Source organism: Salmo salar, chromosome 26, assembly GCF_965601325.2.
Source record: "Salmo salar chromosome 26, fSalSal1, whole genome shotgun sequence".
In the NCBI taxonomy this organism is placed as follows: Eukaryota; Metazoa; Chordata; class Actinopteri; order Salmoniformes; family Salmonidae; genus Salmo; species Salmo salar.
In genome coordinates, this window is record NC_138316.1 from 18,875,169 (window position 1) to 18,901,611 (window position 26,443).

General features: G+C 41.5%; 2 protein-coding genes across 12 annotated transcripts in view; both read right to left on the reverse strand.

Annotated features, from left to right (window-relative positions):
• Positions 1–509: 509 nt before the first annotated feature.
• LOC106587197 (ras association domain-containing protein 10-like) lies at positions 510–2,687 on the reverse strand. Its single transcript, XM_014175325.3, has one exon. The coding sequence runs from the start codon at positions 2,386–2,388 to the stop codon at positions 994–996; it is 1,395 nt and encodes a 464-aa protein (XP_014030800.2). The 5' UTR covers positions 2,389–2,687; the 3' UTR covers positions 510–993.
• A 2,405-nt stretch (positions 2,688–5,092) lies between these two features.
• Positions 5,093–26,443, reverse strand: part of tead1b (TEA domain family member 1b) — a 69,044-nt gene continuing 47,693 nt past the window's right edge. For 5 of the 11 annotated variants that reach the window (XM_014175315.3, XM_014175316.3, XM_045708885.2 and 2 more), the window contains 12 exons: positions 19,028–19,092; positions 17,284–17,346; positions 17,130–17,192; positions 14,629–14,640; positions 13,395–13,529; positions 13,068–13,114; positions 12,685–12,746; positions 12,410–12,534; positions 10,980–11,153; positions 9,644–9,784; positions 8,903–9,055; positions 5,093–8,249 (listed from right to left, as the gene is read on the reverse strand). In XM_014175315.3, coding sequence (XP_014030790.1) covers positions 8,136–8,249; positions 8,903–9,055; positions 9,644–9,784; positions 10,980–11,153; positions 12,410–12,534; positions 12,685–12,746; positions 13,068–13,114; positions 13,395–13,529; positions 14,629–14,640; positions 17,130–17,192; positions 17,284–17,346; positions 19,028–19,092 — 1,154 coding nt within the window. In that variant the 3' untranslated portion in view covers positions 5,093–8,135. Of the gene's footprint in view, positions 8,250–8,902; positions 9,056–9,643; positions 9,785–10,979; positions 11,154–12,409; positions 12,535–12,684; positions 12,747–13,067; positions 13,115–13,394; positions 13,530–14,628; positions 14,641–17,129; positions 17,347–19,027; positions 19,093–26,443 lie in introns of all 11 variants that reach the window. The other 6 variants (XM_014175319.3, XM_014175321.3, XM_014175320.3 and 3 more) reach the window with 5 other exon arrangements.

The following is a 26,443-nucleotide window of genomic DNA, read 5'->3' on the forward strand; positions in this document are numbered from 1 at the left end:
CTTACCCTACCTACCGTCTCTCTAAAGTACATATGCCACCCCATACCCTACCTACCGTCTCCCTCAAGCACACATGGTCGCAAGGGCATGAACACACACACACACACACACACACACACACACACACACACACACACACACACACACACACACACACACACACACACACACACACACACAAACAGTGATGCATGCATCCACACACTCTCACACATACGCACATGCATGCACGCACACCACACACACACATCACACACACACACACACACACACACACACACACACACACACACACACACACACACACACACACACACACACACACACACACACACACACACACACACACACACACACACACACACACATGCATACACATACATTATTTAACATCATCCTATACTTTTTACTCTTCCCAAACTCTTTCCTGATGCATACAATTTGCAGACTTGGTATTGATTAGGCAAGGAAAAGTAATTTTCTACACATTTCAATGAAGCAATTGCGCATAAGCTTTTTAAATTATCTTTATTTTAGTATGTCATACACCCTTCATACTTAAGACTCATCAGTGTGTCCACAAAATCACATTGGATAAGTGCAGAGCACTACTTCACTTCCAACTAGATTTAGCACTTGATCAGTGTTACATTTAGCATGGTCTATTTTAAGTCTGTTTAGTCTTGCAAACACAAAGATGTCCATTCCTTAACCAATAACATGATAACATTGAGGTGTGTCCTGGCACAGGTCAAAGGGTTTTATATAGAGAAAAGGCAGCAAAATACGTGAATAGCTATAATTGCATATATTTAAGTGACCAAGTATTTTGACTATGTATTGGGGTAAGCTATATAATAGTCAATACATTTTTGAATACATTATATTGTGTTGTTCATTGTGGGGATATACTCTATGTCAGATCCCTGAGTTTTTAGACATACAGTAATTATGTCCCATAATTGTCAATAGAATTTGAAGCATCCTGGCAATTCATACCAATGACTCGCACACAGGTGGGTTATCCGAGTCCTGACTGTGCATGGAGCTCAGGCCAGTGTCTGAATCGTCATCGTTGGCATTGCATGTCTTTGAAAGCCCCCTGGCTTGCTCCACCCACTCGCTTTTCGTCTCCAGGAGACGCATCATTGCTGCCTCAGTAACCACAGAGTTGCGGTCATTGTCTTCGCCTTGTGTCTCGTCATCCTCTATATACAATGAGTTCACTTTCTCCAGCAAATCCCGTATCTCCTTTTCTTTCGCCCCCCAAATATCATGGGTTAGATTCAAATCACTCCTAATAGCCTCCAAATCCGTGTTCAAGCGCAGTCCAATGTATAAACTAGTATCCAGCTGCGTTTTGATCCTCTCCTCCTCCAGAAGAAAATCGTTCTCGAATGATGTGTCAGCCTCGAGGGCTAACGTGTCTGTGTGTGTCGCATGGGCTGTTGATACCCACATAGCGGTCTCTCCCGCACTGGGTTCCACCTCTTTACTTGACAGCTCCTCTTGCCTTCGCTTCATCCACCTCTGGTTAAGTTCCTCTTGGATCTCCACAGTAATGCTGTCCATGAGCGCTTCGTGCTCAGCCAATTCATCCTGAAGTCTAATCACCTCCTCACACCGTTGGGCATACTCCTCAAACTGGGCAACAGCCTCCGCTGAGCACGGCTTCTCGCCCTCCTGCTTGGAGAGCGCGTCAGAATGCGCATCCACTAAGTATGTGTCCTGCACGTAATTGATCCCATGCATTTTCATTCTGTCAAAATGAACTTTAGCTTCATACCTTTCTATCTCTCTGTCCAGTTCTTTAATTCTCTGGATCTGTTGGCGGATTGTGTGGTCCTGGGATATGACCAGGTGAACCAAAGTTTCCATTTTCTCCCCAGTGGGCGCATCCTTGGACACGGTTTGCGCCCTCTTGTTATTTATTTTATCCAACTTTCTGAAAGCTTTCCTGACAATCCGACGTTGTTTCTCAGGTGAAAAGCCCATGGTGGCTCTTGCTGTCCCCTTGTAAATGCACGGGCTCTCCTTGCTGAGCACCACACGCGCCTCTGCGCTCCGGGGTCCGTGGTCAGCCAAAGAAGCCTCATTTTTAACCAACACAAACCGCACGTTCTCCTGCTCCTCTCCCCACGCGCCCCAAAGTCGAAGGATCTTTGTTTTGTTCGGCAAAATTCTCTCAGATCCTCTCCATTTTTCTACGATGCAATAGGACTGGGGTGATCCCGAGAGCATGGCTGCAGAGACACATTGTTTCAAGTTTTGATCTTCTAGGAGCACATTGACCACATCTGCACAGGTTGTGCGCTTTGACAGTCCGGAGACAAGCTTCTCCTCTCGGCAAACCCACACAGATATCTTACTTTCCTTGGACTCCATCATAAACTAAAACGAAACGTTATTCCCCTTTAGAATACCATTCAAATTCCGTTTTTTGAAGAGGGAAACGGATTAGAACAGAGTTTCGTCATGTAAGTGCTAAATTAATTGTACATCCGCATACGTTAGAATAAAAAGCAACATCCAACATTCTGAGATACATGTTTCATTTTACGCGTTCCCTCAAGTAGTTGGTAGCGGATGGGAAGTCCATGTAGCCGCTGTGGCTGTTTGCTCTGTGTCTAAGTAAGCACACTCAACTGCGCCCTTTGCGCGCTGTGCGTACAACCCGAGACTCGCTCTGCTTTGATCACATGACAACTTTACAGTTCCTAAACACAACAAGAAACACCGCCCATAAAGTTTGTTACTCTCCCAGAGAACCTGATTGCGTATTTTGATAAAACATGATAACAACAACAACAACACTATTATCAATGAATAACAACAACAAACGACTAATACTACAACTAATAATGATAACAATAATTACAACTACCACATCAATAACAATAGTAGTGATATGCAAAATTATAACAACACTTATAATAATAATTGTATACATGCACATGTAGTATTATTACTAATATTAATTTATAATAATTTACTGTACCTTGGCTGATGTACCTTGGCTGGTGCCTTGGCTGATGCGACATAACCAGCAGACAGCCCTGGGGGTTATGCAACACTTCAAATAGTGACAATGGGAGGTGTGAAATAAGGTACTGACATCCCTAAATCAGAAGATGTTATCTTACATTTTTTAAACCAAATGCATTAGCATGCAGTGTACAAGGTAAGACTAACTTACACACATCAGTATAGAAGGCTATAGCCTAATACATTGCACCATGCATCTTCTCTGGGTGAAACACATATTTCACTTCACTGACAATCACCCCAACAAACAGATGGTAAAAGGAAAGCGATTGTATTGAGCCAGCTTCGCGGGGTTCCACAATATATTGCCTCATCTCACTTTTCTATTCATACATGCTGATCATCATAATCAACATAACAACCCAGTGGGGGGACGACTAGTTGAATCAATGTTGTTTCCACGTAATTTCAACAAAAATAATTCATTGTGATTACACTGAATCAACATGGGAAACGTAAGGGAATTTCGTATTTTTTTCACCTAACTTTTCATCTAAATCCAATTACATGGTGACATTCTTTGTTGATTTCACATTGAACTCTTGTTAGATGACAAGTCAACCAAATGTAAACCAAAACTAGACGTTGAAATGACCTCTGTCCCGAATGGGAAGACTGTCTGACACTTAGACAACCACTTCCTGGTTCATTCAGAAGGCAGCGTTCTAACCTTGATCTCCAGGATTTATCTGGAATTAAGAGAGAAATTCTGACCCCCTGCTGGTACCTGTCAAGTAAGGACAGCTACACCATGAATCAAGACCATAGTAGGGAACATTTTACACCCATTATGAGTGTCCAGTATTCTTCCTCTTGTACTCAGATACAGCTGTGTAAAAGGACTCCCTAGAAACACAGGAAGTGTAGTAGTCCAAATCTGGCAGGGCTTTGACCCCTGGGAAGATTACACTGGTGCACTGTGCATGGATTTAAAAATGACTCCATAATCAGATCCTCTCACACACATGAGCCAGACAGACAGACAGACATCTGTTAGATATTATGTGGACAGTGTCAGTGGAGAGAGAGGATAGGGAGAGGGCATTCTGTAGACGAACGAGTTGTTCTGTCTCTGGTTAGTAAGCACTCTAACTACTGGCGTTACAATCATTACAACATCAAACCGTTACACGGTATAATCAATGTGTGAGTGAGTGAATGAGAGAGCAATAGACATACCTAGGCTCCAGGTTGAAATATGCTAGCACTTTTTACAACAGTGTTACAGAATGAGCATGTCAGTGTAACAGCTAAACAGCAGCACCGTGGCCTTCAGTCTTTTTTAGGTTGGTCCGATGGACAAGTCTTTCATTTGATAATGGCTCCATCTGGTGTTAGCGTTCAGTATTACCCTTGATAACTGTTACGCAAAAAGGAAAGTGATACATTTTATAATGACACAAACGCTTCATAAATCATTCACAAAATATATATAATTAAGTGCAATAGTCATGCTAGATCTTATTCAAAATGAACGAAGCACAGAACTTTAGCTGAGAGAGGGATGTGCTTTAGGGATGATAATATTGGGTGGCAGGTAGCGTAGCAGAACCTTAAGAGCTTTGGGCCAGTAACTGAAAGGTCGTTGGTTCGAGTCCCCCAGCCGACTACATGAAACATCTGATGATGTGCCCTTGAGCAAGGCACTTAACCCTAATTCTCCATGTAAGTTGCTCTAGATAGGAGTGTCTGTTAAATGTAAACAATCTTTATCAAAGAGTGCAGCCTGTGTAAGTGGCTTCCTTATTGTTGTTATATGGGCTTCTTTTGTAAATTGTTGTCCCAGATTATGAAATCTAGTTTCATAATTGAAAATACTGCCACATGACATACTGTAACATAATGGAGATACTGTAACAAGGCTGGCACCAATACAAAAGGTAGGGAATGGCTCCCTCTGTTGTGTATTTGTGGTTAGTACAGCTGATGTGTTGTTACATATTATGTTTATTTATCTAAAGGTTAAGTTCGAATTTAATGTATTAATGTGGAGATGCTCTGTATTTTTTGTATTCTCACTGTCAGTTGTTCACAGAATAAAAAGGGAGACCATATTTTTCCTGATTTATTTAACTTCAATATTGTATACATACAAAGTATCTAGAAAGCTACAAAATATCTACCACTTTATCAAGAAGGCATCAAAATGTTACGGAGCAAAGACAAGACCATATGCAGTAGAGAACACATACACATAACAGGTTTTATTTTCTGTCCCTTGCTCCAACGCTTTACTGTCATGGATATGAAAAGATATCACACTTCTGTACCAAGAAAAGCAAGGATATATCATTTTATACAAAGCACCTTTTTACAAAGAAAATCTCTGCACACAAACCCAATAGTTGTTTTTATGATACTATCTGAACTATGGAAAAGTTCACTTTAAAGCCAACATCTTAAAATGGAAATAACCAACAAAAAAGGTACCAGTACCTACATTTAGACGAAATTACAAACAAATAACAACAAGAGCTAAACTGCTGATATGTTTGTGTCGAGATTCCGTTACACATCCATGCTTTATGTCCATTTTATTCAGAGTGTCCTCTAGACAATTCATCTGATCAAAGGCAACAGTCTTCTGGTCCCCAGAGACGTGGGAGGTACAGTCAGCTGTTCCAGCTTGGAACTCACATGTCAAATGTACCAGCAGTGTAGCAGTAACAGCATCACCACCCTCTTGGGGCTTGGAATATACCCAAAATGTAATCACAAACCATCATATACATGTAGAACAATAAAACAGGAACACCTCAGTAAGTCATTCATAAACGTGAACTAGTACACAGGGCAAAAAGGGAGATAAAACAGTTAACAAAGAAAAAAATATATATGCCTACTGAACTCCAGTCTCCATAGGGCTGTAGCAAAAATACTGAGCAATTGAACCAACTTTGTCTGTATCCACCAGAAACATTTTCGGCAATGATTCAGAATAAGATGTTCCCATAAATAATTTAGTAAGAATCAGGAAACATGTATCTCTTCTTTAAGGTAAAGTTGTAAGCCTATGTGACTTCACAGCTGCTGGAACGAGTCACCAGCATCCATTCTATCAGTTGCTGTCTGGTCAAACAGGCCTTTCACAGACTATAACTTTACACACATGAATAGTACAGGTACTCTTCTTAACAGATAATTTATTAAAACCAAATTATATTAATATATAATTTATTTCACCATGAATCGACTCACTCACTGTCCCTTGTCATCTAGTACAGACCTTCAGCAAGGCAATGTGGTGATTGGTTTCATTACATCTCTTTTTGGTTTAGCAATGCTTAATTCGTAATTATTTAGTATTTTCATTGCTGGAGATTCTAAACCAAAGGCACTTCCATGCTACAGTGCAGGACATGTCTAGAGATCGTATGTATCTCTGTATTTTTGGTCTTTCAAAACAGGAAAGGCAAAGTCAGTTCTTATTTATGTTAAAAAGTAACTCCGTTTAACTCGTGTGTGTGTGTGTGTGTGGTAAAATTTTGTACCAATATGTATATTGGTGAGTGATTTTAAATATATTTTTTGTGCGTGTTAAAAACAAAATACATTCTTAAAAGTGAACCAAGGCCAGTTTGACACCATACAATAAGGCACTGTACACTGTTACACTTTGGCAGATTGTACTGTAGTAGAATTCCTACAAGATGTGAAAATTAGTCACCCAGCTTAGGAAAGAGATCACAGCTTTAGTGGCATCTTTTGGAATTCACACGTCCGTAACATGTTTAAGGCTCGGAATTGGTGTAGGCCACAGATTCATGGGGAGGTGTGAACGTAAAGGCAGCGACACTGGCTAGGACTGCAATGACCAGACAAAATGCATAATCTGTTCAGAGGCAATGTAACTGCATACTGAACACAGCCCACTGTCTAAGAAGTGATCCATTTTCTCACGGTTATTTCAGGATATCCTAAAACCTTAAACCACACACCTAAAAGAAAAACGTAAAAGTTAAAATCGGCATGTCCTAGAAGGGGAACCAAGTGCTTAGGACAAGGTGACAGTCCACTCAGAGTAGCTAAAGTAGTGCTTTCTTGTTTTTAGAATCAAATCCATTTTAATGACTGTCTTCTCAGAAGAGAGGGACTCGTTTGTAGCGTAGGACATTGGAACAGGATAGGTGTATGGTTTCCTTATTGCAATGTAAGACTTGTAAAGCCGTGTCTGAGGCAGACACAGGTTGAACTAGGCCTCTGTAGTGTAATCACAGTGCATTCATTCTGCTGCTAGTGTCTAAGACGTGGATTGTCCACAGGGACCGGTATCTTATTTCCCTGAAAGAAACAGATGCTTTTGTAAAGCAATAACTTCACTATTATGATGCTCACAATCACTTGCCTTCGACTAACTTTCGCGAAGCAATTTTATTATCCCCAAAATGTTTTTTAAAATGCTTTTCTTTGGAAAACCTATTGGTCAAGTGTGTATGTACGGTTTGTATATCTATAACACAGGAGGCTGCTGAGTGGAGAACGGCTCATAATAATGGCCAGAACGGAGCAGATGGAATGGCATCAAACACCTGGAAACTGTGTTTGATGTATTTGATACCATTCCACTGATTCCACTCCAGTCGTTACCACGAGCCCGTCCTCCCCGATTAAGGTGACCACCAACCTCCTGTGACCTATATGCTCACAAATCAACTACAGATATACATGTAGTTTACAGGACCCATGGGGAACAGACAACATCTTCCTAGTGTTTTCTAAGTGTACATTACAAGATCAAAGCGGAAGAAGACAACACACACATAATGTCTGCTGACCAAATTAAACCCAACCAACTGATTCCTTACATACTGCCTCTTTTATATGTACATCCTACAAACAAAGATTGACTCGCCATTCCTCAAAATGAAGAATTTCTCCTGTATCAAAACATAGAACAACTGTACCGCAATTCACAGCTGCAGTCAAACATCAAATACATACATTAATATACAAAGAAATGACTAACAATAGGCTTCACCCAAAATGTGACCGAAAAGCAGTGCATGTGTGATTTTCAGCTAGAGGCACTGTCACTTTGTTTTGAGGTTCTTTAGTCTATGTAAAGGGAGGATTCAGGGGGTTCAGGAGTCTCATTCCTTCACCAGTCGGTAGATATGATGCTGCGCACCGTGCTCGCTGTTCGACACCTCGAACACACACGCCATACACAGCAGAGTCTCCTGTGTGTCCCTGTTCGTCACCACCTGGAAGAGACAGAGATGTCATGTTAGTCATTCAGACCTAACGCAATCCCACTCCATGTAATGTAATGAGCAGTCTCTGGAGAGGAATATGGGTCTCAGGAAAAGGACTTTTCCGATGTTAAAAGGCCCACGGACAGATGTCAATCAGCAAACAGTGTGACAAAAACAAGTCAATTTGTAAATCTAAGGAATTTAAAGGAGTGGGTGGAAAAAATGAAACAAACAAAACCGGGGCAGGGTTGAGAGTGCACACCCACACATGCATTAAAAAGAGCTATCTCTCCAGTGGAGAATAGGACTTTAAGCCCCCATGTGATGGCTAATAACAGGGGTCCCCACCCCCTCTGATCGCTCCCCTCCCCTCCTCCCTTCCTCTCCCCTGCAGATGATAAGGCTCCTCACACTGCGTTCCATCCCCTGTGGAATGTGAGGAATGCAGGTGAACGGAGCAAGGCTCATCTCAGGTCCCAGTCAGAGCTCCTCTTTTCAGGTTCGCTGGAGCCAAAGGAGCCCAGCAGAAAGCTAGGGTAAAGGAGAGGGAGGGTCCTAGGCACAGGTTAGAGTAGTGAGAGAGGCTTTTGTAATTGGCTGCTTTAGGAAGCAGTAGTAGGACGGACAGGACAGGACAGGACAGGACAGGAATGAATCCTTACCAAAAGAATGGTGAAGTTCTCCAGGACACTGTTCATCATGTATTTTTCAGGCAGGTGTTTGAGCTTGTGGATAAAGTTGATCATGTATTCACACATGGGAGACCGGCTTATCCTGTACACAAAGCGTCCGTTCTCAAACCGGGCATACTCCGTCTGGAGAGAGAGAGAACCAACATCCAGAAATGTGTGACGCATATACTGATAGAACACGTCACCCTCCCTAAGAGAGGGGGTAACCTTGACAATTTATTGATAAAACTAGAGGCCACCTGGGTCTTTAATTTAAAGATCTCATCGTAGAGTTTGATCTGAAGCCATTCTTGTAATGATTGTAGGACTATATGATTGTAGGACTATATGATGTAGCCTAATTGTATCCATGATCGTATGTAATCCATTCATGCTTTTTTACATGTTCTATTGATATTTGTAAATCGACCAATGAAATTATGCCACAGCTGGCCATGATTACAGACACCTGTGTGTGTCCTTCCAAACTATATAAACTAGTGACCCGCAGTGTTTGTCATTAAACCCTGATGAAGACAGCTTGGCTGTCGGAACGTTGGTAATAAATTATTGCATCTTAACTCCTAGAGCATGAAGCTTTTCATTTTGAAGGGTTCTACTTTGCTTGCCAGCACCTCACCTAACCAGGTGTGAGCTTCTTCGTCCTCCACATATACTGATATCAACAGGTGACTGTATATGTAATTTACAGAATGTTTTTTTTTTACCCACCTCCACCTTCTCGACCACCTGCTTGCCAAAGGAGCACACCTTAGTTGAGCAGGTGATTGTCATGTTCTCGGAGCTCTCATACTGACTGGTCACTCCATAGAAAGCCCCCGCTTCATCCTGAATGTTGCAGTTCAAGTCAGCCTGGGAACCACAAATAACACAATATTAGTCGTTGGTAAGACAGAAATGTGTCTCATTTGTTCATCCATATGAGGTGAGAGAAATGTGTTTTAGCAAAAAAATGGCCATCACAATACTGCTCTCTAGTGAGGCATGCAGAACCGAACTGTATGTGAACGCACCGTGCAATGGAAAAATGTTAGTGTAGATTGAAAGTCGTCATTTATTTCAAATAAATAATGACCTACACCTGTGAATGTATTACCATCTAGCGGGGCATCGGCGATCAAGTGAATGGACAGTCTTAAATAAATAACACACTTCTTAGCCACCTCTGAATGACTATGTAAATGTGATCCATATTTGGAACTAGATTATAAGGGAGATTAAATGAAGTTATGTTGAGGCTGATTCATGCTAGTGAAAAGGAGCAGTGCTCTGAGGGCAGCTCTCCAGGTCCAGGACATCATGTTCATTATGGGGACAAAAAGAGCACATCTCCTTCTATAGCATCCTCCTCCTTCATTAGTCAAAGCAGTTACACTTTAATTATTGTGCAGATTGTGCCTTTCATTTGAAATTCAGATTGGCCGGTCACTTCAAAAGGAATTTGAGCGGGCTGTTCTGGCTGCGACGGCGAGGCCCACTTTGTTGACTGCCGCTAGTTAGCATTTTCCATTGGGGTAAAATACATGCAATGTTTAAACAGCCATTATGAGTGCAACGAGGTCACTCCATTGTTTTGAGATATTACACTGAATTAGCGAGCGCTTTGATCACAAGCTCTCCTGCTATGCGAGGCCAAATATAGCAACATGCATTCTGCAGCCATATTCAGTGTTTAGCCTCTGATTAAACCCATTCACTGGAGATGGAACCAAACAAATCCTGTTTTCTCTGGGTTGTAAAACAGGAAATGCTTTATACTATAGAAAGAACATGAGAAATGATATACAATATATCTTTATGGAGATACTAAGGCAGAACAAAATGCATTAAATCTCAGCAGTTTCATTTCACAGGCTAATTAATAATAAGTAACTCTGTGAACATATTTGTTTAAATATCTGTGAGTTTATTTTTCTTTCCACAATACTGGTCTTCTCCATATCTTTTCTTTACCTCTTTCTTCATACAAACACACAGGCCTACTGTACACACTAAAGTGCTATTCAGTCACCAGACCAGTGCAGATAATTAGCAACATGACACTCACCCAAAATTTGATGAGGAAGAAGGAATTCTGGGGACCCTTGCCAAAGAGCTCCTTCAGTCCTCCTTTCTTTTCAGGGAATTTGTCATAAATCTGACGAATGTCCACTGACTCCAGCAAGGCATCGCTGTAGGAGTGGTTCGTCTGTCCGATGTGCACAAAGAGGTGCTTGTTGTACTGAAAGACAGTAAACAGGAGGATCTTACACAGCTAATATCAAAAAGACGCATTTGTAAATCATAAAAAAATGCTTTTGAGTATTGATCTCTTATGCAGAAGTTGCAGCTTATTACTGTTCTGTTTTCAATAACCATTGAACATCTGGCTGGCTGAGATCCTCAGAAAAACTATTCTAATTTACAGTACCAGTCAGTCTGTTCTCCATGGTTTATGAGATCAAAAATATAAATAAGATATATAGTCATAAAACAAAAAGCAGGAATGCCAGCAAATCCGGGAATATCTTCACAATTAAATCTGTACTATTGTCCTAATGTTCTGGTTGTGAGAGAGTCAAATCTTATCATGAGGGTTATTTCAAAGTCACTGTTGCCCTTTACTTCGGTACCAGAGTGCTGCATGGCCTCTCCAGCCAAGCCTTAAGGCCATGTAACCATCTCAAATATTCAGCTAAATACAAGATTAATGGCTGTTGTCATGCGATATCAATAACAAAATAGAATTCTCGGGGGAATGCAGACAAACCAAGACAGATCGCTCGCGTCCAAACCAAACAATAAAGAATGTGAGGCATGAGCTTAGGGCTGCTGGTCTGTGTGCCTTTTCACATGATGTGACATGGGTCTGTGGTCCATCTTACTTTCCCTAATCCCAGTGTTCTGTGTGTGTATGGTCGGTCAGAACTAGCGAAGGGAACTCAATCTAGTGTGTGCATTCATTCTCATCTCTTTGATCCTCGACAGTGTGCAGCTAGACCCTCTGTGTGTTGAGAGGGCCAGAACTGGCTGATAAGAGCTGGAAATGAGTGACAGCTATGTCTCATGAGAGTGGCCATGAATACGGACAATACCCTCCCTATCTTGACATGCTTTTACATGCTTTCATGAAAAAGAAGAGCTATAAGAGCGTGCGGGTATTTTTTCCCTCAACATTAAAACCCCATAAAAAACCCTGAGGTAGTGCCAGTCTGGATACAGTGAATAGGTCAGTGGCAGTGTGTAGTGGTGTAGAGTGGTGATGAGTAGCCTGGTAGAGTGGTACATGCAAGATACATATAATACATATGCAGAGTGGTGACGAGTAGCGGCAGGTAGCCTAGTGGTTAAGAGTGTTGGGCCAGTAACCATAAAGGTTGCTGGTTTGAATCCCAGAGCCGTGTAGGTGAAAAATATGTCGATGTGCCCTTGAGCAAGCACTTAGCCCTGATTGCTCCTGTAAGTCGCTCTGGATAAAAGGATACTCAGGATACTCACTGAGTCTTGGTCTCTCTGCTGCTCCAGGAAGGCAGAGAACTCCACCAGCCGGAGCTTGGATGTCCCAATGGAGCGGCCATGCCACGCTGGGACTGTTGGGGCTGGGGCTGACGTGGGCTCGTAGCCTGCATCACAACCAACATGAGTAACACACACTCTCTCTGACATATCAAACTGAGTTGTATCTCCATAGCTCATTAAAATGTCAGATTTTAAACAACGCAATAGGTCTACTTATTAAGAAAAAAGGACATTTGCATGAGTGAAAGCCTTACTAGAAATCGTTGTTGTTACTCCCGGCTGGATGGGATATGCTTGTTGGGTGAACGGCTTGATGCTAAAACAGAGGGAATAATGCAAAGGTCTGGAACTTCTACAGAGCAACATATTGAACATATCACTGACAAACAGCAAAGAAGAAAGAAGGCTGACTGAAGTATTTGTACGAGAGCCCATCCATTTCTATCTATCATTTCTATATGGACCCTTCAACTGCTGCACCCACAAAGAAAATATTGGCGAGTACGTGAAATAGAGAGCGACAGAGATCGAGAAAGTGAGCGGAACAGCAAGAGGGTGACAGAGAGAAACAGAGAGGGGGAGAGAAATAGAAAACTGTCACGTTGCATGTTTTCTGAGAATAGAACATGATACTCACTCTTGTGATGATCCAGGTTGGGCTGTTGATATCATGCCCTGCCAAAACTAGAGAATTAGATAAATCAATACACAACAAAACATCCAAACACACATCCCCGAAAAATACTTCCAAGCAGCACAACTAATACATGTAGTTATCTCGACTAGCATTCGTTTTGATTTTGTGCTTATCAGATGTGGTCAGTTTCCATAAAGCCCTGGTGTGTATAATGTGATTTGGATGGGATGTCAGCTGTGTTGGCTGGGGAGCAGGGGGCCTGGTGGGTGCCCTCTGTGGTGTGTTGGTCTGAGTGGACTGATAGTGGGTTGCCGACGGGCCTCTTACCCCTGCCGCTCCGGGGAAGGCTGGGCGCGGGATGCCTGGCAGGCCCAGCTTGTTGTGGATGGCGGTGGCAGAGACAATCTGAGCCGATGACATGGAGGCCATGCTTTGGAGGGCTTTGTCCTTCACGGTCTGATCCTTCAACAGCAGTCACAAAAGGCTTAGCACTCACAGAGGGCAAGATGGGGGACATAGAACAGTGATAACAACAGCCACGCTTCTAAACACACAAGCACACACACTCGCCTCCAACAATGACGGACAGCATGCACGTTAAAAGCAAACATATTGCGGCAGCCATTATTGAAGTGGATTGTTTCAAAGAAATGTGCCACAGAGTAAGGTGAAAACTGAATTCCTGTATAAAATGGTACGTGTGGGTATGCACTTAATAAAAGCACGTTTCCTTGTTGACTAATCTATCTCTAACACACTTCCTACCATATAGAATAGGTAATAGAGTGAGTAATAATAACTACTTTCTTCGCTATTCCTTGAATATAACATAATTCAATAGTTCTTATGTCAAGGCTGGATTTGTCTGCCTGACAGAACAGTTAGCCATACAAAGAGAATGACTAAAGAAAGTCCGAAGGACGAAAGCTTTGGTTAAGAGTTCCTTTCATGGCTCCTCTCACCACGTCCCCCCACTCTTCTCGTTATGAGAAAGGCTTCAGCTCAATACAGTACATGAGGACTACTCTCAGCCTTTGTGTATCAGAAAAAATGTAATCACATTTAATTTAATGTTGATATCAAGAAAGGTTAATTCATTGATAGTAGTGGAGTAGTGAGTTAGGGAGTTAGTGGCTGAGGGAACGGTGGAGAAATACCCACTAGCATCAGTTCCACTCAGTTGTCTGCTGTATACCATCTAGCTAAACCCTATATATGGCATTCCGTTTCTACTGTGTGTTAACACAGCAGCACAAACAAACAGAAATGTAGTTTCTTATCCCAACACAAGTAGAGCAGTTTACAGTATGACTTCTGAGCCATCCCTACAGAACTAGGATCCCCATGAGAACACATGCAGAAGCTGAAGGCGAGCATGCTGGCAAGAGATGTACAGTATCTGTAGGTGGAGTGGTGTGAAGCTATGACAGAGGCCCACAGACTAGACAGTCACTGGACTGCAGCAGCAGCTATGGTACTATAGCAGAAGCAAAGATACTCAACCAGCTGACAGGTCTGGCAAGAGCAGAGCCAGGAGCTTGGACAGATCATTGATACTTACCATGCTTGTAACCTGAATGCAAACAAACAAGGTTTTATTGTAATTTTACAATCCCTCTGGACAACAATCCTGCATTAGCAAGATGTAACAATTTATGTTTTAACAATCAGAATTTTGATTTCAATGATCCAACACACAATACCTTGATAACAAAGAGCATTTCTAGAAATCACTTCAATCAATTTGACAATGTAGGTGAAAGTCGTATGATTTCATTCAAACAATCAGATTTCAGTTAATCAGATTTGATTATAATAATGCCTGTAAAATGATATGAATTCTATTGAATCATCTTTTAGGACATGATATCCTTTGGTCATAACAAAAATGTAAGAAAACCCTGACTGAAAAATGCCATTGTTAAATGGTATAAAATATTCAAATGTGTATTCAAATCAAACTGCACTTTGAAGTATTCATGCCATGTCCTCTGTCAAAACATTACACTGAAACAATGTATCAGTACAGGAACCTCAGACTCATTAATCAACTAGCACTGCTGTCACACTGAAATTTGGATAATAATAATGTGGGGTGGGACATTTTGGAGAATGTGGTGGACTTGGAATGTCTGAGGATTTGATCACTATGGTCAGCTATGGTTTGAGAGAAGTAGCACAAAGAATGGCATCATAATGACTGTCATTTCACTCAACATGTCTCAGATAAGAAAAGAGACAGAGCAGATATACAGCAATGTTCCCTGTAAAATGGAGAGGGACGCGTGCCTTTCTCTTTGCTGCTGATCTCTAATTTGCTTTAGATGAGAGTAGACAGAGACCCGTACAAAAGATGGCTGTTTTAACTCAGACAGCCGCACTGTGCCTGAAAGACCAGGCATTCACAGCTGGCTGATACTCACTCACTCTCACACACACACACACACCACACACACACACACACACACACACACACACACACACACACACACACACACACACACACACACACACACACACACACACACACACACACACACACACACACACACACACACTAATGAGGGGTCATTAATCCATCTGAACACTGGGAACTGGGGAAAAGTGTGAAAGTCAAAAGATGTAGTCCCTTCATAAAGACGAGAGAGAAAGAAATCTGGCAAAACTTTAAGGTCCTTAAACACACATACATTGCCAAATGACCCCTGTAAAAAATGTTTTGAATTACAGGTACATTTATTACAAGATTACACCTTTCACAATATATGTCTTTTCACAAGACATTTTTGAAAGGGTATATTTGGTGCTAGCACATGATTTTCAACACATTGGTAAAAATGAGTCACATAAGAAGAATGTAATAGGACAGCTACACATGTACACAGAGAAAAGAAGGCAACTGATAGCAATGTCAATGTGATAGCCATGAGTTATCAATATGGAGGGTTGGCACAACAGCAGAGAGGGCAGGTGAGATGCTGCTTCCTCATGGTCTTAACTCAGCATTGACAGGGGAAGATGATTAGGTTAAAACAGCAACAACAAAAAAGAGGAAAAGGTTTTTTCATAGACCACCCTTAGTCTGTGAACATAAACCCTTTTAACATGCAGCACATCAGTGGCTGACAGTGTGTCTGCTTATGACATGTAAACAGACTTCTGCTGATGACCTCTGAACTCCAGCTCTCAGCTACTCACCAACAGCCAATGCATCTTGCCAACATGCTTTCCCACATACAGTACAGATAACACCAGTACCAACCTCTGATTCTGGGTTCACATTGTCATGCCAAACAGAAAGAAAGGAGCAACAAAGTCTACAAACTATGAGCGCCATTTGCTTTGAGGGTTTTATAAGGATCCAACGCGGTTGGGCTCATTTTCATTTAACTGTAGAAAATGCTGACTTTGCCTTTCGGATGTCTGGGCTAACATTAACATATTTTTCTTGGCAAAATTACAGAAAAAATTTGAAATTCTTTAAGCTCTTTTTGAGAGTCTCCACTCAGCTCTGTGGAACAGATTTAGAATATTTAGCAAGCCTTGCTCTCATGAGAATATTGAATTTCTCATTCACATTATATCTAAATCTAATACATTACATTATATCTACTTGCATTATGGACACTAGTAATAACTATATCTTATATTTTCACAAACCTAAAATATTATTCTAAAACCTAAAGTATTTAAACAGATCCTTACAATTGTTTTCAAAGCAAATGCAATTATTGTTCAATGACAATAAATAAAATAGAAATAAAACACTTATGGAGGTGTGTGTGTGTGTGTGTGTGTGTGTGTGTGTGTGTGTGTGTGTGTGTGTGTGTGTGTGTGTGTGTGTGTGTGTGTGTGTGTGTGTGTGTGTGTGTGTGTGTGTGTGTGTGTGTGTGCGTGCGTGTGTGTGTCAGAGAGAGAGAGAGTTATATTATGAATTCTAATCATAAGCAGGGGATCTAGGCTACGGGAATCAGAGCATCAGGCATTCACTCTGTCACCACGGGAAACAGGAAGTAAGACGACGCACAGCAACCACAAGCCCAAAAGCAGAAAAGCGCATACCTTTAGCTTGGAATGAAACTCACGAGATTTCCTTCTGGCAAGAACCTGAATGTGACTAGACACCTGCGGGGTAGGGGAAGGGAGGAAAACAAAGGAACAGCCTGTAACCATGGCGATGAAAAGCCCCCCTGCAACTGGGCAAAGCCAGACGTACCTTGATGGCAGCTGAGATTTCTCGAACTTTCTTTCTTGCTAAGACCTGTATGTGACTAGACACCTCCATTTTTTAAACAAAAGAAGAGAGAAAAAAACAAGAACACCAAAAATACAAAAAGGATTACACATCTCTTTGTTGAGAACACTTCAGGGGGATTTGAGCTGCCCAATAGGATAATAGAAGCATCTCCAAGCCACACACCAAGCTCACAGCCACAAAGCATTGTGTTGCCTGTTGTTGTCACTTAAGTGAGCTGATTAAGAAGGATGCAGGCCTCTTTAGCACACATTAACAGGGCGCAGATGTGATCGACTGTGTACTGAATGAGAATCGGACAGTCTTGTATTCATAAGGGAGCCGGATAAGGTGTTTCAGGGGCCCATGCTGCTTTCAACATTCACACAGACTTGGAAATATGTCATGCTTTTGTATAAAATATTCAGTATGTAAGTGGTTGGCTATAGTAAGATAATGTGTGGTCAGTCTGTATTTCTGACGGGGGGAGGGACGAACGCTTGGTCTGAGGGGGATTTCCTTCCTCTGCTTTCGGTCTTAATCAGGCCAATCACACACAAGTGGCTGTTGAGGCAGTTCACCCCGGGGAATGATCAATGCCTAAAAGCATGTCTGTTAATAGGGGAAGCAGGGTGATGGGGAAGTGTGAAGTACTCCATTCCACCTCGCCAAAATAAGATTACATTTACAATTCAAGCTGACATTCCTTATTTTAATCAACCTATGTCCTGATATTGTTTTCTCTAGTCTCATACAGAACAGGGCTCTTTAGTTAGAACAGTGAATGTGGAAGTAATCATAATATTTCAAATTATGTTAATTAACTCAAATAAATTACCATGATTTCTGATTGAGACTGATTTCTTAACATCTCAACACTTCAATAATTAAATATCAAATATTTGTGTTTTTTGGTTGTATCATAAATGATATTACAGCAGGCAAACAACCTTCTATCTTGTGTGATTCCCCATTGAGAGAGTGAATTACAGAGAAATAGCACACATGACCTTTCTCTAGCTGGCTGATCAATTCCCACCCAGCTATAGAGTGTCAGTCTGGACACAGGGGTGTTTATCATGGACATACGAGCCAGTGGCCATAAGCATGACTTCCTGCTCAACCAGACTGATGGACCTCATGGTCAGACACCTTCCCACCAACTGATATTATGGGAGCTTATGGGTAACATCTATTTATATCTACAGTCTGTTGCTCACATCAACTGGAAACGTATAACAGACAAAAATAATGTTGTTATTGATCAATGTCCTATCATCTATGTCCTAATCCAGTTTCTGTTGTGATTATTTTAAAACACCAAATCCATTTTTTACAACAAATATTGAATAATGTGTCCATCTTATAACACTCTGCCAGACGGAACGAGTGTGTTATAGTTGCGTTACTGTAATGTGAGGGTGTCCAAGTCAGTGTGTGTGTGTGTGTGTGTGTGTGGTGTGTGTGAGAGAGAGCTTTTGAAGAAGCATCCTCTCATGCAGGATAACTGTAAGAAGACTGAACACATCCAGGGTCTGGTAAGACAGCCTCCCATCAGACTAAGCATGCAGCAAAGCTCCATGCAACTGTGTGAGTGTGTGTGAGTGTGTGTGAGTGTGTGTGTCCTGTGTTCTCTCCAGCAGAGACACAGGCAGCAGGCACATTCAGGTGTGATGGCCTTCTTCAGTTTTAACATGCCATGCAAACATTTCCACTCCCCTCTTACCTGCTTCCTCGTCCTCGTCTTTCCAGTCCGAAGCTTGATGTATCGGGCTATCAGCTCATTCCGACCTGCAGAAAGCACACAGCAAGGAGAGAGAGAAAGGTTACCACAAAATAAGCCATCATTGAGATCCTGGACTTCATGTGTCCTTCCAATTTACAATGACACAAATGAAGCACACAATAGTCAAATATGCATCATACTGCATAATCATCAGACATTTACATCTCACTATATACATCTCGACAAACAAACAAACAAAAATCCCATTTAAATGTAAAAGCGGCATGTTGCATTAGCATGCGAAAGCCTTACAACAAGCATACAGCCTTTCAAATTCATCTAATTGAATTCCATTCTCTTCAAAGCCTCACGCTATGAAAGGAAACTGATCCAGACATTCATACTGTTACTGTAAATAATGGCAATGGAAATATATTAATTTAAGCAGTGCTGTTCTCACTAAATGATAATTAAAGCATGGGCTTTGTAGTGATTTCCAATTAATGGCAGCTCCAAACATTCTTCTGCCCTCAGCTCGCCTCTAATTGCTGCAGCGATGCACAATGACCCCTGCTTAGCCTTTTCATATGGTAATAACATACCGCCACCCCAAAACTATTACGCAAATTATAGGTAAGGAGCCACTCTAATTATGTGTCCAGCTGAAGGCAACCAATGCCATGGACCTACTTCTCCCTCCTATGTAATGCAACACGTCCTTTAAACAAGCAAACAGGCTTTTTTTCTCCAGCTCAATGAAAGGCCGTGTCTTGATATTTCACTTAGCATCATCAATATACAACGGTACATTGGCTACGGAGCAGTGACTGTGTTCTCAGAATGGAAAAGCTACAACATTTCCTGTGAAAGGCAGTGGATGGACCGCCTAATGCAGATGCTGCACATGAGGATGGTGAATAAAGTGAAGTATAGAACAAGTGTAGTGGAGGTGGCAGGCAGGCAGGTCTGGGTTGTTAGGCTGGGGCTGTATGTGCTGCCTGTTGTTTGTGTAATGTCACACCGAGGCAGCCAGGCAGTAGCCTCCACCTGCTGTGAACCCAGGGAGCGCGCTCTGTTCAGGTGTGCCAGATGAAAGGACGTTCAGTCTGGGTATTGCCCCTTGAGTTACTGCCATGAACAACACCTGTCAAGGGAGAGGGAGTCTCTCTCTTTCTCACCTCCCCCCCCCCCCCCCCCCCCCGCTCTCTGGCTGTCTCTCTCAGTCTTATTATTGGATGCCAGAGGGGTTTGGATGCCAAGATGTTTGCTTTCACTATTTTATCAAATGTATTAACCCCTAGTTTCACTACTAGCTCTATATACAAGCATTTCAAATGTTCAGTTTCTTTTGAAAGATGTAGCAGATTTAACCAGTGCCTTTTCAAAATAGCACATTTAAATCAACGCACAAAAAAAAACTGAAGAAGTTAAGTAAACACATGTTGTGTAGCACAACACCTTGCTCCATGTGTCTGGCACACCCAGACAGGTGTTGCTCTGCTGCGTGACGGGGGCTGGGGATTGTTGTAGGCGAGGCAACAGGAGGAGGGGTGTGGCGAGAGTCGTGACCCAAATCTCGCCTCCTCACACGGAGCATTTAGACAAGGCCAGGGTGACTGAATCAGGTCTCCTTCCCCTGGAAAAATAAACAGCATCTGGGGGATTTCAATCCCGGCCCGGGCCTCCCAGTGTTCCTGCGCTGTAATCTCTCCCAGATGAACCTCGGGGCCGCGCTATTTTCAATAATTCACACACTGTGTACACATAACATGACAATAAGGGCATTCACGTAGACGCCTGATTCCTAGATCAAAGCACACAAATGCTTACTGCTGAATTTTCTTTTTTTTCTTCACCAGGCTGAAAAAAGACTGCTCAGCGGGTCTTGGCAAGCCTGCTTTCTTTCCTGTGTTTCCACTGCAAAACAACATTTGCTAAAACAGCAACTGGCCACATTCAGCACTCTGAATCCACTTTATTCAACCGCCCTTCCCCTACACAAAAAGTTTCTAAGGGGCAATACTGTGTCTCCCATAAACTAATCAACACTTGTGTTTTACTCTGGGAGATGTGGCACAGAGCCTGGAGTCGCACGGTAGAGAAGTTACCCCTGTTGAGAGTTCTAATTCCGGGTTTGGCCGGGGTAGGCAGTCATTGTAAATAAGAATTTGTTCTTAACTGACTTGCCTAGTTAAATAAAGGTTAAATAAATAAAATAAATAAATAAATAAAAATAGTTCAACATTTATAAGTCAGGCCTTTTCATTTCACCGGAACCTAAGCAGTGCCACATGACTTTCTTTCTCCCTCTCTCTTTACTTTTCATTCACACTTTTCAAGTACCGTTGGTTTCAAGCAAATCTTTGGGTTTTTAATTTCTTCTTTTAAAAGCACATAACATAATTGGAAACAATTGCCATTGGATCAAACAAGCTTTTCGATGCCATGAACGTTTTGACTTAACTAAAGTGAAAGAAGTAATTACATTCATACAAATGAGTACAATCAATACAAATAAGAATCAACAGATTTATATGCCCTAAACAGTAAGAACCAATAGCATTTGGGAGTTGAAAGTTGTTGTGAATCAAGATAGACCCTTTCCTCCACATGAACATCAGGCTCCCATCTCTGCTTCATCACACATGCTTATTTCAACTCTGTGGGAGGTAAGAGTCTGAGCTGACGTGAGCTGTTCATCTTCTTTAGTGAGGTATACGACTGGGATGAATTACGACCCCTAAAGATGCTGCAGCAGCCTGTTTTACTCCACTGTCTGTCAACATGTTGGCTAACACCTTCTCCCAACGCAGGACCAGACTTTTACGTTGGCCTGGCTTCTCTGCATCTCTCCTCCAGAGGTTTCCCGCTGGGCAAAAGTAACCCTGCATCGTAACCGATGATGCCCTGGGCATCCGCCTGAGTTACAGAGGGCTGGAAGAGAATTGCTGAGAGGGGAAGCTCTCAATCTTTGGGAGTTGGGACCAGCGTAAGGACACGTGATTTCATTTTCACTCAGGTTGACGGGTGGATAGTTGTGCACCACTGGTGAAAAACGGGGAAAGTCATGACGAGGGGATGGGGGTTGACTGAGGGAGTTAACTCTTGAAGGAGGGGTTTTGTTGTCACTCAAAGCAGCAGGAAAAGGATTAGATATTTATGGTGTGACCCCCAGAGTAGAGTCATGCTGATAGGCATGCTCTGTGGAGTCTCCTCTGACTCTCAATGACCCTGAAGGTCCTGGGCCATATCAATGGCACTCAAACCACCACACCACAAAGAGCCAGTTGGTCCACTCTTCCTGGGATTGTCCCCCAGCAGCTGATTCTTCATTCAGACAGAAATCTAATTTGGCCCTTAGCATCCTTCCTCCCTGGGAGGATCCTGGGACAGCCTCACCCTGGTCCCAATCCTGCTGGGTGTGTTACAATAGTAATAGAGAATAAAGTCACAGTCCACTCAAGCCTGACCACAGGAATGCACTTTTTCTGCCCCTGCAATCAAAAATCAAATCAAATTGTATTTGTCACATGAGCTGAATACAACGGGTGTAGACTTAACTGTGAAATGCTCGCTTACGAGCCGAGCCCTTCCCAACGATGCAGAGTTTAAAAATAATCATTAAAAAAAATGGAACACAAGAGGAATAAAATACACAAGAATGGAGCTATATACAGCGACTACCAGTACCAGATCAATGTGCAGCTATATACAGAGAGTACCAGTACCAGATCAATGTGGAGCTATATACAGGGAGTACCAGTACCAGATCAATGTGGAGCTATATACAGGGAGTACCAGTACCAGATCAATGTGGAGCTATATACAGGGAGTACCAGTACCAGATCAATGTGGAGCAATATACAGGGAGTACCAGTACCAGATCAATGTGGAGCAATATACAGGGAGTACCAGTACCAGAACAATGTGGAGCTATATACAGGGAGTACCAGTTCCAGATCAATGTGGAGCTATATACAGGGAGTACCAGACCAGATCACTGTGGAGCTATATAAAGGGAGTACCAGTATCAGATGAGGTATTTCAGGTAGATATGTACATGAAGGCAGGGTAAAGTGACTAGGCATCAGGATAGATAATAATAAGGTATTTGAGGTAGATATGTACATGAAGGCAGGGTAAAGTGACTAGGCATCAGGATAGATAATAATAAGGTATTTGAGGTAGATATGTACATGAAGGCAGGGTAAAGTGACTAGGCATCAGGATAGATAATAATAAGGTATTTGAGGTAGATATGTACATGAAGGCAGGGTAAAGTGACTAGGCATCAGGATAGATAATAATAAGGTATTTAAGGTAGATATGTACATGAAGGCAGGGTAAAGTGACTAGGTATCAGGATAGATAATAATAAGGTATTTGAGGTAGATATGTACATGAAGGCAGGGTAAAGTGACTAGTCATCAGGATAGACAATAATAAGGTATTTGAGGTAGATATGTACATGAAGGCAGGGTAAAGTGACTAGGTATCAGGATAGATAATAATAAGGTATTTGAGGTAGATATGTACATGAAGGCAGGGTAAAGTGACTAGGCATCAGGATAGATAATAATAAGGTATTTAAGGTAGATATGTACATGAAGGCAGGGTAAAGTGACTAGGCATCAGGATAGACAATAATAAGGTATTTGAGGTAGATATGTACATGAAGGCAGGGTAAAGTGACTAGGCATCAGGATAGACAATAATAAGGTATTTGAGGTAGATATGTACATGAAGGCAGGGTAAAGTGACTAGGCATCAGGATAGACAATAATAAGGTATTTGAGGTAGATATGTACATGAAGGCAGGGTAAAGTGACTAGGCATCAGGATAGATAATAATAAGGTATTTGAGGTAGATATGTACATGAAGGCAGGGTAAAGTGACTAGGCATCAGGATAGATAATAATAAGGTATTTGAGGTAGATATGAACATGAAGGCAGGGTAAAGTGACTAGTCATCAGGATAGATAATAATAAGGTATGAGGTAGATATGTACATGAAGGCAGGGTAAAGTGACTAGTCATCAGGATAGACAATAATAAGGTATTTGAGGTAGATATGTACATGAAGGCAGGGTAAAGTGACTAGGTATCAGGATAGATAATAATAAGGTATTTGAGGTAGATATGTACATGAAGGCAGGGTAAAGTGACTAGTCATCAGGATAGACAATAATAAGGTATTTGAGGTAGATATGTACATGAAGGCAGGGTAAAGTGACTAGACATCAGGATAGAAAATAATAAGGTATTTGAGGTAGATATGTACATGAAGGCAGGGTAAAGTGACTAGACATCAGGATAGATAATAATAAGGTATTTGAGGTAGATATGTACATGAAGGCAGGGTAAAGTGACTAAGCATCAGGATAGATAATAATAAGGTATTTGAGGTAGATATGTACATGAAGGCAGGGTAAAGTGACTAGGTATCAGGATAGATAATAATAAGGTATTTGAGGTAGATATGTACATGAAGGCAGGGTAAAGTGACTAGGCATCAGGATAGATAATAATAAGGTATTTGAGGTAGATATGTACATGAAGGCAGGGTAAAGTGACTAGTCATCAGGATAGACAATAATAAGGTATTTGAGGTAGATATGTACATGAAGGCAGGGTAAAGTGACTAGGCATCAGGATAGATAATAATAAGGTATGAGGTAGATATGTACATGAAGGCAGGGTAAAGTGACTAGGCATCAGGATAGATAATAATAAGGTATTTGAGGTAGATATGTACATGAAGGCAGGGTAAAGTGACTAGGTATCAGGATAGATAATAATAAGGTATTTGAGGTAGATATGTACATGAAGGCAGGGTAAAGTAACTAGGCATCAGGATAGATAATAATAAGGTATTTAAGGTAGATATGTACATGAAGGCAGGGTAAAGTGACTAGGTATCAGGATAGACAATAATAAGGTATTTGAGGTAGATATGTACATGAAGGCAGGGTAAAGTGATTAGGTATCAGGATAGACAATAATAAGGTATTTGAGGTAGATATGTACATGAAGGCAGGGTAAAGTGACTAAGCATCAGGATAGATAATAATAAGGTATTTGAGGTAGATATGTACATGAAGGCAGGGTAAAGTGACTAAGCATCAGGATAGATAATAATAAGGTATTTGAGGTAGATATGTACATGAAGGCAGGGTAAAGTGACTAGGCATCAGGATAGACAATAATAAGGTATTTGAGGTAGATATGTACATGAAGGCAGGGTAAAGTGACTAGTCATCAGGATAGACAATAATAAGGTATTTGAGGTAGATATGTACATGAAGGCAGGGTAAAGTGACTAGGTATCAGGATAGATAATAATAAGGTATTTGAGGTAGATATGTACATGAAGGCAGGGTAAAGTGACTAGGCATCAGGATAGATAATAATAAGGTATTTAAGGTAGATATGTACATGAAGGCAGGGTAAAGTGACTAGGCATCAGGATAGACAATAATAAGGTATTTGAGGTAGATATGTACATGAAGGCAGGGTAAAGTGACTAGGCATCAGGATAGACAATAATAAGGTATTTGAGGTAGATATGTACATGAAGGCAGGGTAAAGTGACTAGGCATCAGGATAGACAATAATAAGGTATTTGAGGTAGATATGTACATGAAGGCAGGGTAAAGTGACTAGGCATCAGGATAGATAATAATAAGGTATTTGAGGTAGATATGTACATGAAGGCAGGGTAAAGTGACTAGGCATCAGGATAGATAATAATAAGGTATTTGAGGTAGATATGAACATGAAGGCAGGGTAAAGTGACTAGGCATCAGGATAGATAATAATAAGGTATTTGAGGTAGATATATACATGAAGGCAGGGTAAAGTGACTAGGCATCAGGATAGACAATAATAAGAGTAAAATAAAGAACAGAGTAGCAGCAGCACATGATGACTGTAAAAGAGTGTGTGTGTGTGTGTGTGTGTGTGTGTGTGTGTGTGTGTGTGTGTGTGTGTGTGTGTGTGTGTGTGTGTGTGTGTGTGTGTGTGTGTGTGAATGCTTGTGGGATTTGTGTGAGAGTGTCGGTGTACTGTGAGTGAGTGAGTGAGTGAGTATATAGTGTGTATATAGAGTCAGTGCAAGATAGGGTCAGTGCAGATAGTCCGGGTAACCATTAATGAACTATTTAGCAGTCTTATGGCTATTTAGCATTCTAATAGCTTGGGGGTAAAAGCTGTCTCGGAGCCTGTTGGTTCGAGAGCCGATGCTCCGGTAATGTTTGCCGGACGTTAAAGGTGGATAATGTTTCAATTCAACATGTGATGGATGATGACCTGCTGCTTAGGCCTATTAGATGTCATGGTTCATACAGCAGCACCACTTCTTTCATGGTTTGAAACATCTCAGGTATGTAGTTATTGTAGCACATAACACGTTCCAC

What these genes read in the sequence shown, in the direction of transcription:
- LOC106587197 (XM_014175325.3), bottom strand. Translation starts at nt 2,388, where the DNA reads ATGATGGAGTCCAAGGAAAGTAAGATATCTGTGTGGGTTTGCCGAGAG.